At 39.7% G+C, this 13,977-nt stretch overlaps 1 protein-coding gene across 5 annotated transcripts in view; it reads right to left on the minus strand.

The window, feature by feature from the left end:
• LEF1 (lymphoid enhancer binding factor 1) overlaps positions 1-13,977 on the minus strand; it is a 124,554-nt gene that overhangs the window by 29,359 nt on the left and 81,218 nt on the right. For 3 of the 5 annotated variants that reach the window (XM_039344023.1, XM_039344021.1, XM_039344022.1), the window contains 4 exons: positions 13,283-13,373; positions 11,187-11,270; positions 3,698-3,820; positions 1,964-2,126 (listed from right to left, as the gene is read on the minus strand). In XM_039344023.1, coding sequence (XP_039199957.1) covers positions 1,964-2,126; positions 3,698-3,820; positions 11,187-11,270; positions 13,283-13,373 — 461 coding nt within the window. The remainder of the gene's footprint in view (positions 1-1,963; positions 2,127-3,697; positions 3,821-11,186; positions 11,271-13,282; positions 13,374-13,977) is intronic. The other 2 variants (XM_039344025.1, XM_039344024.1) reach the window with 1 other exon arrangement.

A 13,977-nucleotide genomic window follows, 5' to 3' on the forward strand; every position in this document is an offset into this window, starting at 1 on the left:
AATCATTATAGATGACAATGACTCTTTGGGTTTATTTTAAGTTAGCCGATCACTTCTCCTAATTAATAACAGCATACAGGTAGTTCTCGACTTACAACCATTCATTTAGTGACCACTCAAAGTTAAAACAGCACTGAAAAAAGTGATATATGACCTTTTTTCACATTTAAGACCGTTGCAGCATCCCCATGGTCATGTGAACAAAATTTGGGCACTTGGCAACTGGCATATATCTCATTTTTAACGTGTGCCACTGTGTTAACACAAAAAAGATGACAATAAAATTTATCTTAACTTACCTATCCTATCCTATCTTCTTACCTTATCTAACCATCTCATCTCTATATTTATGAAAGTTGCAGTGTCCCTGGCTGTCATGGACATGTTTCTGGCCTTCTCTATGGACACAAATTTGGAGGAGGAGGAGGAGGAGGAGGAGGAGGAGGAGGAGGAGGAGGAGGAGGAGGAGGAGGAGGAGGAGGAGGAGGAAGAAGAAGAAGAAGAAGAAGAAGAAGACGAAGAAGAAGAAGAAGAAGAAGAAGAAGAAGAAGAAGAAGAAGAAGAAGAAGAAGAAGAAGAAGAAGAAGAAGAAGAAGAAGAAGAAGAAGAAGAAGAAGAAGAAGAAGAAGAAGAAGATGATGATGATGATGATCCGGGTCCTGGAATATCTGGGGAAGTGAGTTCAGGAGGGTATGGAGACACAGACAAAGGAATGACCGGTTGGGTAGCAGGCAGAGCCCAAGCGAGAGAGCCACAGCTTCAGCAGGTTAGCCTGGAGGCTTCAAGTGAACAACAGTCAATAAGGATGAAGGGCTGGAGTCCACACTTTTTCCCTCACCCCCCCAATCCAAGGATGAACAGGGCAGAGAGGTAACAGGCACAACACAGGTTGGCCAGGTTACTCATGGCCAGGCAGCTTCGCTCATTGTGAAGGACCATTCCAACATTGCCTATTTAAAGAGATGGGCTTTGCTGAAACAATGTGCCTGGTTTCCTTGCTCTGTATTCCTGCTTCCTGTGTGTTTGAATCTTGGACTGACTTTTGGACTGTGTATCATGCTTAGTGGACTGCTTTTGGCTGGGAACTCTGGTGCTGCCCAAGTCCTGCCAGGCATGGTGATTGAATCTCCTCTTTGTGTTGGCTACCTGAGAACTGCTGGGGGTTTGAGTAACATCTTCTCACTCACTGTGCTGTGCTGTGCTGTGCTGTGCTCTCTCTCTCTCTCTCTCTCTGTGTGTGTGTGTGTGTGTATGTGTGTGTGTGAACACGGGGCAACACACTAGCTCTGATGATCACCATTTGCAACCTTCACTCCTGGCTTCCAACAAGCTAAGTCAATGGGGAAAACCAGATTGGCTTAATGACTGCGTGATTCACTTAATAGCTGCAGTGATTCCCTTAGCAACAACAGCAAAAAAAAATTGTAAAATGAGGCACAACTCACTTAACAACAGCCTTGCTTAACAATGGAAATTTTGGGCTTAATTGTGGTTATAAGTCAAGGACTAGCTGTAATCAGTTTGTGAATAAATAAGGCCTAGATTAGGTCTAATACAATAATCAGGATAATTGGAACTGAATCTCAATCTAACAACTCTAGAGCAGAGGTCCCCAACCTTGGCCACTTTATGACTTGTGGACTTCAATTCCCAGAATTCCTCACCCAACCATGCTGGCTGAGGAATTCTGGGAGTTGAAGTCCACAAGTCATAAAGTGGCCAAGGTTGGGGACCCCTGCTCTAGAGGATGCAAACCAGTGGTAGGATTCAGCCAGTTCGCACCACTTCGACAGAACCAATAGCTAATTTTTTGTTGCCCAGGCCCAGAATGGACTTCGGAAGGGGCATCCACACAGAGAACTGGTTGTTCACATATTTGAATCCCACCATTGATGGTGGGTGAGATGAATACTATAGACTGAACACACGATACGCATATACGCACAAACATATTTCTCCATACCCTTCTGCCGAGAATCTGGTTGATGGCTGCACTTTCTTTCAGAGTACATTCTGCTACAACGTTCGCTCTCATCTCTTTCATGTATAACATGAAAGCATTCAGAGGTTTCTTAATGTGAGGTCTTTTGGGCTCTTGTTCTTTCCTCTGTTCATGCTGAGGCTTCCTAAAGGTAACAGTAGGAAAGAGAACATATGGAAGAGTACAATTGATACCATGCTCATTTTTAAGGGATATTTTATACTGCATTTCACGTCATCAACAGATACCTCCTCATTTCTAATTGGCAGTGTTTCCTAGGTTATTTCAGTGTTCAGGCATAAAGAAAAAGCCAAAAACAACCTCTCATCCTTATCTAGAAATATTTCTCTATGTTATTTGTTAAGAAGTCTTACAGCTCCTTAACTCACAAATATTTCCAGATGTATCAAATTTCCATGGCTATATGATATGCACACATATAGCAGTACATGCCTTTTTAAGACCAAAGTAACTTATGGATAAACTAATAATTAGCAATGCAAGAATCAACAGTCAAAGGGGTGTTGAGGAGCAGAGTTCCCTGTAATATGGGAATTAGAACAACGCCCAATATTTTAAAGATAAATGATACTGCTTCCATCCAACCTATTTAAATGGTATAAAATGTGCTTATGAAATGACAGGTCTGAAGATGGAACAGTAATAAGCTCACCTCCTTTAAAAAGAATAATATCCATATATCTTTTTCATAAAATAGAGAGGCAGAAAAACAAAGTTCAAGTCCCCAAAGTACATATAAGGCTAACTCTGGGGATTATTGTCACTTAAAACAGTTTATCTCTGCCTATGACCAAGTCAAAAGCAATCTAATTTTGATGTTATTTGGCACTTTTATGTATATTTCCCATATCTGTGTTAATCTACAACATTTATTTTTTTTAAAAAAATATCTATTTAATTTGTATGTAATTGTGCTTTTTATATAAAAAGCCTATTTTCACTTGAAATATAAGTTTAAACTGTACTTCTTTGTTAGGTTGATCATAAGAGCCACTTAGAACCGAGAATATAAAATTAGAAAGAGATTCTACAAGAATTACCTCTATCCAAACAAAACATATTTCTAGTTATGCAAATATTTTTATTTCTCTGTGTTGGTATGAGGTAAGTTTTGATAAACCACAATCCATTTCACAATACATATCTAGGTTGGATTGTATTAAAATCAGAACATAGCAAGCCTTCATTGACTTGATACTAAAAGAGTTATCTATGTGTAAACAGCTTCATATTCAAAGTCAGGGGTGGGCGATTAATTTTTCCAAGGGGCCAAATGAGAAATTGTGGAAGACCAAACCAATAGGGCTGTGAAGGTGTCTAGGCATGCACACACGCACGAACATATGTAAATTAAAAAAAATAGCAGCTACCTTCAAAATAAAAGCAATGCAGTTATATTATGTGCATGGTGTACACTTATTTACATTTGATTTCTAATTTTTGATTGACCTCACAGAGGACAGAAAGGGACGGCCAAAAGGCCATATGTGGCCAGGGACTATAAAAAGCCCAGGTCTGTTCAAGGTAGCGACATCTGAAAATATAATGCTATATTCGTACTCAGGCACATATCCAATACTTTATTTTAAGGTTAAGCAGAAAAAAAGCCCTTTATCACAACTATTGCAATGTCCACTTGGTTCCCAAACAATGCAGATTAAGGATTGTTAAAAGACGTGGAAAAGTCCAACTCACACGTGCATTAAGTCACTGTCTGTGTGTGGATGTTCTTGTTTGACTTGAGGTGTTACAATTGCAGGATGAGGGATTCCAGTTGTGTGGGGTCCTGGAGGACCTGGGATCATATGATGTGAAAACCTACAAAAGATGGAAAAGGACAAGTCTTTTTAATAATGGCAATTTTAGCCTAGCATTGAACAATCATATAAATCATAGGGAAGCCTATGAAGAAATACTTCATACTGGGCTAGCAGCAAAGATATTAAGATTCCTATATTTGATAGCTAAGATATGGACAGAATAAACAGGATTATTTTTGTCCTTTAATCCTGGAGAAATGCTACAGTAGATATCCTGTATTATATGCAAAGACATTAGATGCCTCCAACTATTCTAAAAACACATACAGTAGGAAACAATGCTAATTTCATCCTAGCTCCATAAAAATATTTTTAACATAAATATGACATTAAAGTTACCCATCACCAGCTATCAAAAGGAGGAATGATCATGCAGGAAAAAAATAAGATTGAAAAAGTTGCATTTCCTTGAGAAGCTATAGCTTTCCAATTGTATAATCTAAATCCCAGGATCAATATTTATCTTGTCTCTATGATACGTGACTCACTCCTAGGGCACAGGATACACTCACTACTCATCCTCCTGATACTATTATCCTTCAATATTGAACATTGTCCTTTCCCATCTGGCTGCTTTTATAATTGATCGTTTAAGAGACTGCACATGTGCACTTCAGCCTTTTGGTATGTTCTCTATTATTAGTGTATACAGGGTATATATTATAAATGTATACAGGGACACAGCCTATCTGTGTTAAAAGTAGAGAATGCACACAGTTCTGGAGAGTAGTCATATGTGAATGCCCACACAAGAATTATACACTTACGCTTACTGACTTGTTTGGTGAGAATGCTATTCCTGTGAACGCAAATATTGGCATGGTTCCTGCCAAGCCAGGTTTGGTGTACTGCAGTGGTTCTCAACCTGTGGGTCGGGACCCCATTTGGGGTCAAACGACCATTTCACGGGGGTCGCCAAACAAGGCTGTTTGCCATTTTTTTCCCTTTTCTTTGGCCACGCCCCTGGCACCCGGTGATGTATAAGTGGTTGGGGGTCACCACAACATGGGGAACTGTATTATGGGGTCGCGACATTAGAAAGGTTGAGAACCACTGGTGTAGTGGTTATAATGTACTGGCCTAAAAACCAGAAGACTGTGAATTCTAGTCTTGCTTTAGGCATAAAAGCCGACTGGGTGACCAGGGTGGGCCAGTCACTCTCTTTCAGCCCAATCCTCCTCATAGGGTTGTTGTTGTGGAGAAAATTGGAGGAGGAAAGCTATTAGGTATGCTCACCACCTTATTTATAAAAATAGTAAAGGTGGAATATACATGAATAAATAAAGTCACCACAACAGATCCAGTGCTGAGAGTTCCCGAGACCAAATAACAGGACAAGCTATGAGAATGTACAGTTGGCATTCAAAGAACTGCAATTACAGTTTATTCTTTATGAAACAAAGATCTTTTTATAAGATGCCTAATTCTTTAGCCAGCTCCCATGGGAGGGGGTGAAACAGAGCTTTCCATATGAGCGCAGGTATATTAATGTATAGAGAAGGAAAAGGTCCAATATGTAGTAGAGCTTTTATGAAATACTTCAGAAACTGAAAACATTTTCAATAGCAAGAATGGATAATAGAATTTAAAACATCCACACTGAAGAGAAACCTGAGTTGTTGCAGCTGGAACTGAGTAGACAAGAGAAAGTTTACTTCTCTTACTTATTATCCTTCGTGGAACTGAGCAGGGCAAGCTTCTTAAAACTTCTAAACCGTTTATGGACATTTTCTCCAATGAAAATATTAGCTAAATGTCAAACCGCAGAGAACCCAACTGATCTCTCAAAGAGATGAGGGAACCACTAAACTTGAGGCTTGGAGGAAGATGAGGAGCTTCAGAGCCATCCATAAAGGTTGTTCCCAGACAAGAACAAACAGTGTGATGAGCCTGTTTAATAAATGCCTGGTGATGTTTATCTAGGTCACTGATGGCGAACCTTTTAGAGACCAAGTGCCCAAACTGCAACCCCAAACCCACTTATGCATTGTTGGGTGGCAGGTGGGTGTGGCCCATTGGGTGGGTGTGGCCCATTGGGTGGGTGTGGCCCATTGGGTGGGCGTGGCTGCAGTGGTAATGGCAGACTGGGTGGGACTAAAAAGTTCAATCAATCAATTCCAACTTTGCAAGATCTTTTTTTTCCCCGCGAGAAGTTGAAATTGACTCTTTGATTGAACCTTTTTTTTTTTTGCACACAGCGGCAGAGGCCTAAAGCGAAAAGTTTATAAAACCCAGCTGAAGGCCTAGGACTGGGGCGACGGTGCACGTGCCCACAGAGAAGGCTCTGAGTGCCGCCTCTGACACCCGTGCCATAGGTTCGCCACCACTGATCTAGGTCTACGAGTAACTCTCACCAAGCGAATAAGCCCATGTGAGGGGGAAAAGTTAGTTCCTACAATGGGGGTAGTTGTGAAACACAGCCCTTAAGATCATAAAGTTGGCCAACTGCCTGTGATGAGAGAGTGTATGAAGTCTTGATTAGCAGTTTCAAGGAGTTTTGAAGAAGATTTGAGATATGTTTAAATAAAATTGGGAGGAAGAAAGAGATTGAACAAAAACAGCCTGTTCAAATATGAATAAGCTGATGCTATAATGGCTGAAAACAAATTGGAAGAATTTAGAGGGAGATGTTCCTAGTTACACAGTATGGTATTTATGGTTCTCATCAAACCATTATGTCACCTCTAAAAGATCCCAGTCTGCACACTGCAGAGGTTCATAATACATATGTGTGTATATATATATATATATATATATATATATATATATATATATATATATATATATATATATATGTCCCTAATAACTATAAAAATATGAATCCCAGGCATATCTGTACAATGATAGAAAATCCTCGAACTCTGGGAAGGATATAAACCAGCTGTTTATTGTTAAAAACTAAAACAATAAAACAACTATTTACAATTCTAAAAACAACCTAAGCTTTCTCTGGTCCACTGCCAGCGTCAACAGAGTGAGTATCAGGGGGTGGGGGGTTTTCTTATAAACTTTGCTAACTCAGTTTCTTGCTCATTGACCATGTGATAGGGCCGTTCATCCTAACTGGCCATAATTGCCTCAGTTGTCCCGCCTCCCCTCGTTTGCATTCCAGACCCAGACATGCGACCCAGAATGATTATGGGGGGAGGGTGATCGGAAGATACACCGGCAGCGATAATATTAGGAAAGATAGGATCGACAAGGAGACAGCGATAATATTAGGAAAGATAGGATCGACAAGGAGAGGAAGGATGGAAAAAGAAACAATGGGAGGAAAGAAGGCTGTGAAATTGGAATGCAAACGAGGGGAGGTGGGACAACTGAGGCAATTACGGCCAGTTAGGACGAACAGCCCTATCACATGGTCAATGAGCAAGAAACTGAGTTAGCAAGGTTTATAAGAAACCCTTCCACCCTCTGATACTCACTCTGATGACGCTGGCAGTGGACCAGCGAAAGCTTAGGTTGTTTTTAGTATTGTAAATAGTTGTTTTTATTGTTTTAGTTTTTAACAATAAACAGCTGGTTTATACCCTTCCCAGAGTTCGAGGATTTTCTATCATTGTGTGTGTGTGTGTGTGTGTGTGCGAGAGAGAGAGAGAGAGAGAGAGAGAGAGAGAGAGAGAGAGAGAGAGAGAGAGAGAGAGAGAGAGAGATGCAAACAATAAATTAGAGTGTTTTTGTTTCCAACACACGTGTATGGAAATGTTGAACTGAGAGCTGCCACTCAATTAGTTCTTACATTCACTCTTGTGCAAATTTGCATGGTTGCATCCAATCAAAGTAATCAGAAGAAAATATAATACCAGGAACTTTGAACTGCAATGCTATATGTAATGAAATACAAGCTTTGTCTCTTCTCAGACATTTAAAGCACTACACGCTGGTGTGTACCTCTTAAAGCAAAGTAGCTACTGCATACCACAAGGACTTTTTGGCGCAGCTTACTGATTACACTGAAAAGGATTTCCAGCATAGATCCTACCTCATCCTATCTTTTCACTTCGTTATAAAAAAATATTCCAGTAAATACTGTATTAAACAGCTTTTCACGATTCCAGCAGAATTTTCTGTACTTCATAATAGTGAAGCCATTCAAATTATTACCAGCTTAAAAGCAGACCATTCTGCTAATATTATAAAAAGCTAGGGAACATGCGTAAATTGGATAAATAAAATCAATAATGCCCCAATGTTTTAAAGATTATCATAGTGGTGGTGGTGCTGGCGGTGGTGATGGGGAACCAATTATTCTCTTTATTTGGCCAAGATTAGTTTCTCCCGTCAAATATGATCCAGACTTCAACTTTAATATTGAAAAGGATTGCATCCTGTGCATGTCAATACACTGCCAGCATCTGGGCAAGAATACGTTGGTTTGCAAAATAGTCTCCATTCAGAGATCCTAATCTGCATGGAATAAGATTATTAGGCCTGGGTAAAACTAGAAAAGATTCTGTAAAGAGTGAAGCATTGTTAAATGAAGGAGGGCTGAAAAAGGAACCCTGAAAATGGAGGACTGAAAAAAGAACCCTGAAAAAGGGACCGACAGCATAAAAGAAAAGAGAGAAAGCATTTGATGGGATTGATGAGATTCTTAGAAAGAGAAGGTTGGAGGTCTTGGCGGTAGATCTGGCCTTGGTTTTGGCCGCAATCTTGTCAGCGCCCTCCTGACTAGATGTCTTAGGATTCATTGGAGCCGATGACGACGGCAAAATGCCTTTTGTGGAAGGCATAGAATTCTCCATTCTCTGATAACACAGGAGCACGATAGGGGACTTCTGGTATCCAGAGAGTAGTATACACTGGATAAGGACATGCACACTATAGGGGATGCCTGGAATCCAGGTGAAACTGCTGCGTGGATAAGAACAGGCGTACGACAGGGGACACCTGAAATCCAGCTATAGCTGTTGCGTGGATAAGAACAGACGCACGATGGGGGGCACCTGGAATCCAGATAGGCTGTTGTGGATAAGAACAGGAACATGATAGGGGGTGTCTGGAATCCAGATAAAATTGTTGGTAATTTAGTAAGCTCAGAATCACGCTGAGTCTGGTATGAGCAAGGTGGGGCCGGGAGACAAGCTTGAAAGGGGCCAGGACAATAATGTGTAAAAGAGAGTGGGCCTGGATAGTTATGGAGGCCTGTAATTATTGTGTCTGACAGATCCTGAATGGAATAAAGCTCAGGTGAACTCAAGATAAGATCACAAACTGTGCCCTAAGGGGCTAGGAGGCACTGTGCACCTGGAGGTATCAGGCCTCAAAGTAAAAGTGGGCTTATCTGGCTAACAAGATGGCGGCCGTCCCCAAAATGGCAGCCTGCTTGATGACAGTGGGACCGAGAATTTGCTCTCCCTGGACTGCCTGTCTCAGTCCACCTCCCCCAATGGAAGCCCCCTCTCCAGCAACAAGGAAGAATGCAATAAAGGAGGAGGAAGGAGCCCCTTCCTCCAGTATTCCCCTTGTGCAATGGAACGGAACTGGCAGGAGTCTGGGACCATGTGGCCCAAGATGGCAGCCATTCGTGGAGAAGGCAGCTAGGTCTGCCTCAGTCCGGAAGGCTCCGGAGGAAAATGCTGGTGCAGAACGAGTGCTCCCTTATTCCAGGGGAGAGATCCGCACCCAGAAACTGGCAAATTAAGAAAAAACTGAGTTTTCCGTCCCTCTGATCTGCCACCTAACAGCTGATCGGCAGTGGCTGCTTGGCACGCGGCGCGCCTCCGGTCGTGAAAGGGATGATCGCAGGTCCCGAAACTAGAGAAGGAAAAAGGAAGGTGACGGGCTTACACAGACGCCGGAGCTGCAGTCGCAGCTCTAACAAAAGGTTAGACACTGGGATTCCCGAGAGAGATCCTGGGCGCGTGGCGAAAAGCCTCTCCCACCAATGCTCGTAATCAGTCACCGGAGCTGCAGCCGCAAGCTCTGGTAGAAATGAGGCCGAGCTAATATCAGCTGGGGACTAACAGCCATTAGTCCCCAGATGAAACAAGCAAAATTAGGGACTTGAGAGACGTCTATTTGTCAGGGTGGGGAGAAGAGAGGTAAGGAAGGAGCCCCTTCCTTAGAAACTCAGTTTCTGTCCCCCCCCCCCGAATCAGGAATTGATTAGGAGAATTAGGATGTTCCTGAATGGAGAATAAATTGCTAATAGGAAGCCAAATTCTGTGCTGAATACAGCACTGCTCAGCAAACTGGGGAAATGGAAAATCCACCAATAGAGACTGTACCTGCCTAAGAGCCAAACTTGCACTTCTGTCTTGGGCGAGATCAAGTCAAGACTGAGATCTTTATGGTCCACGATGGGCGTGGCAACTTTGGCTGACTTGATCTGATTGGGCAGGAACACAGTCTAAAGCCATTGGTGGATTCTCCATCTCCAGTGCTGGAGAATGATGAGAAATTTAAAGAACAATAGGATTCTTTTTAACAAGATAGAAAAATATGGAGCAATACAGTGAAAAATGCTGGTGTAAACTAGTTTGAGCTATTGTTTTCTTTTATTATACTTTTACTTTCTTTAGTTTCCTATTTCTAACTTTTTTTCCTGCACTGTACATAAAATTATCTAGCCCAGTGGTTCTCAACCCTTGATCTGCAGACTGCTGGGAGGCTGTGATGTTCTCACAGGGGGTCTGCAGAGTTTGGTACATTTGTAAATGGGAGGAAATAAAAAGTATGATTAAATTGCAAACAGCACATGTATCCACACACCAAATGTGTTAAATTGTTGTTATCTGTATGTTGCATTTTATTGATATAAGATACATAGAAAATGACGGCGACCTTTGGGTACACCAAGCACAGCATATAGATCCCATATTTTCATACCACAGAAAGATAAGAATGATATAAAATTAGGCCACCACCAACACCTAGTTAGTGCTGCCTGCTTGCACTAAAGTTCCTTATTCATACAGCAATATAACCATGTCTACACAGCTTCTTTTGCCGTACTTGTAAAATAGTTTGGAGCCTGGAAAATTTTTCCCCCATCTTGCATTCTACAATTAAACTGCAGAGAAAGGAAAGAGAACAAAAAGCAAACTGTAAAAAGTTTTATTTTCCGTCATTATGTACAATGATTTCATTGCACTTGTGCTGACAAAACTAATACTCTCTTTGGCTTCAGTAAGATTGCTGTACCACAGATTTGATGTTTTTTAATCAGCCAATGATAATAGCAAGCTGTATATACACAGATAATAGCAAGCTGTATATACATACACAAAGACTTAAATGCAGTTTAGCTAATGGGGCAGAGAGGAAGCAAAGGCAGTCACCAGCACAAAGCAATACAGCCAATTCCCCTTCATGTCCAGAATTTACTCCTGAGCCAGTTATTCCCCACCTACACCTACCTTGACATGGAAGTGTCGACTGAAAGTGAAGATGGGTAGGGATGCCTGAATCCACCTGAGATGGGATATACAGGCTGACCTTGCCTGAGGTCACAGAAGAAAGCAACCCATCAATTATAATGTAACAGAAGTGAATCTGCCTTTTTCCAAACACCAATAAAGTGATAACCAACTAATAAACCAAGTAAGCGTATTCTTCACTTCAAAAGAATAATAAACTAGGATTTATTCTTAGTATATTATGATTATTAAAATAGTAACAAACTCAGAATCCCAGTTTTCATAAAACACAAAAGAGTTGTACCTTCCTGTACTGTTTAGCCACTCCCATGGCAGAAGGAGGAGGAGCCAAACTGGAGCAATCAGGCAAAAGGAACCAATAGCTTTATCTATCTTTAGTAAAAGGGAATTCTAAAAAATCCTAGTATACTGGGACTCTAACGAAAGCATTAACTGTATGTTAATGTCTTTTCCCACACTGTGAAGCATTGGAGAGTGTTGTTTGCATATAACAAACTGAAGCATCTTCTTGAAATTAGACCCTATGTGTGTAGACAGCCCAAGTTCATACAATTTGAATGCAAAAAAAACCCCTTGAAATGGAGTTTAAAATTAAAGAAACTTCTAATATATAGTTCTGTTCTTCTGAATAGATACATGAATAGGTCAATTTAAATGTTTCAGATATTTTGAATCTTTCATGTATAGTTTACATGGTCTTTTTCTCTGTCGTGAATTAATTAACTTCTGAATAGAAGTTAACACACTTGTGCATCAACTTCAGAGAGAATAACTGAATTTTCCTTGAAAGAATACACTCAATTCTATTCAAGCAGAGCTATTGATTGACAAATTTAAGAAACTGACATTTCAAAGCTGCTGGCTCTTTCTTATTCTCACCATGGCACTCTTCACACTTAAATCAACTTCCATGCACGCATGGTAGGTTAGACCATTGCACATGTACACAATTATGCACACACAATTCAAATATCAATTATACAGTACAGCAGTAAGCAGAAACATAAGAGCATTCTCTGCTGTACACTATTCATATTACCAATATTTTTAGTTCAGATTCATCTTTTTGGAAAAAAATTTAGGTCCCAAAAAAGCAAACAATTGTTAAAATTTAAAAGTTGGAACTGAACCTATTCCCACACCCCAAAAATCCTTCCCTAGTGAAAAAGCAGCTGCAATAATATAAAAAAGTTTGGCCATCAAACCCTTGCCTCTCCTAATTTTCTTTCAATTAAAAAAATTGGTTAAAATATTTTAGTATTTTTGACATGAATTAATATCATGTAGCAAATGGAGTTTTTCGATCTAATGTACCAGCTTAATGACAAGAATCACTCCCAAAATAAATACTCAAAAGAGGTATATAGATCATTAGCATCATTAATATTATCTAAAATTTACAAAAATTTGGATTACGACAATTCTTTTTTCTCCCCCATTTGTTTATGTCAGATACACTCTTGCTAAGTAATACTGCACCTGATTGATTACTTGAAGAAATTTCATGAAAGGTAAATTCATTCAATTTTTCAGCTTAGACTAAACAAAGAACATATTTAATACACTGAATCAAATTGGGCATTCTTCCTTCATGATGAAGAGTTTGCTTGAAGAATTTTACAAATTTGAAACATTTGTTACATTGAAGATAAATTAGTGTAAAATGAGCATATGAATTATGGTTATTTAGTGGTAATATGTAGGTATTCTATATGTATTCAGTGGAACTTGTGTATTTTACAAGTCCAAATAAATGATCTTACCTAATACATATTATTAGGTCCCCAAGTATTCAAGCCATATAATCTATAAATTGTACAGTGGATTTCATTTAAGATCATCATATTGTTTCTGGAATCCAGATTTGCTCTTAGTAGGTTGCTCTGCAAAGCCAATTACATTTCTAAACTTTTTATAAATAATTGTTATTTAATAACTGAAACATTACAATTATTTAAAAATGAGTCATTTCTCAAGTCAATAAACTTGCATTGGGTTTACATAACACAAAATACATGTGTGTGACTCACATATGCACACAGATGTGTGACTCAGAAGTAGCAGGAAGCTCTTACCAGCCAAGTGGTGGGGTTATCTGCCCAACACTGCCAGGAGATAAGGGATAAAAGGTGGAAATATCAGGACCTGGTGGATGCCGATTCATGCCTGTTAAAAAATACAGAATGTAAATGATCATTTTAGCCTAAAGAATATTAAAAATAACCTTTAAGCCACCCAAAGTCCCTTTGTAGGAGAGATGGGCGGCATAAAGAATAAATAATAAAACCCCCATGATAAAACAGACAATAGAGCCATTGAATCTAAAAACCTATGAAAAGAAAGATTTGAGTCTGCAGTATAAGGAGGTATTTTCCCCCAGTAGTGATGACGTAAACTACTTTTTTCTACTCTAGCCTGATATCTTCCAGACTATTACTCCTCAACTAGTATCATAGCCATAATTAAAACTGGAGAATTTCATCCAACCTACAGGATAAATAATATAATCACAAATCTTTTTTGAATACAGACCCTTTAGAACAGAATATTGATTTCCACCAAGTTCTCATGATAAATCAATGGTACTCAATTAACTTTGTCCTGTTCTCAAGTAGCTTGTATTGATCTCAGGTAACTTACTTAGACTGGATCCAACTCTATGTCTTCAGGAACATTGAAGGACTGAACACCAAAATTGCATCTTTTATGAGAACAGATTAAAAACCAGCACATCATCCAGTGAAACAATCAGTTTCCTAGATACTATCAT

Source organism: Crotalus tigris, unplaced genomic scaffold (assembly GCF_016545835.1).
Source record: "Crotalus tigris isolate CLP2741 ecotype Arizona unplaced genomic scaffold, ASM1654583v1 scf7180000017887.1893490, whole genome shotgun sequence".
NCBI classification, from domain to species: Eukaryota; Metazoa; Chordata; class Lepidosauria; order Squamata; family Viperidae; genus Crotalus; species Crotalus tigris.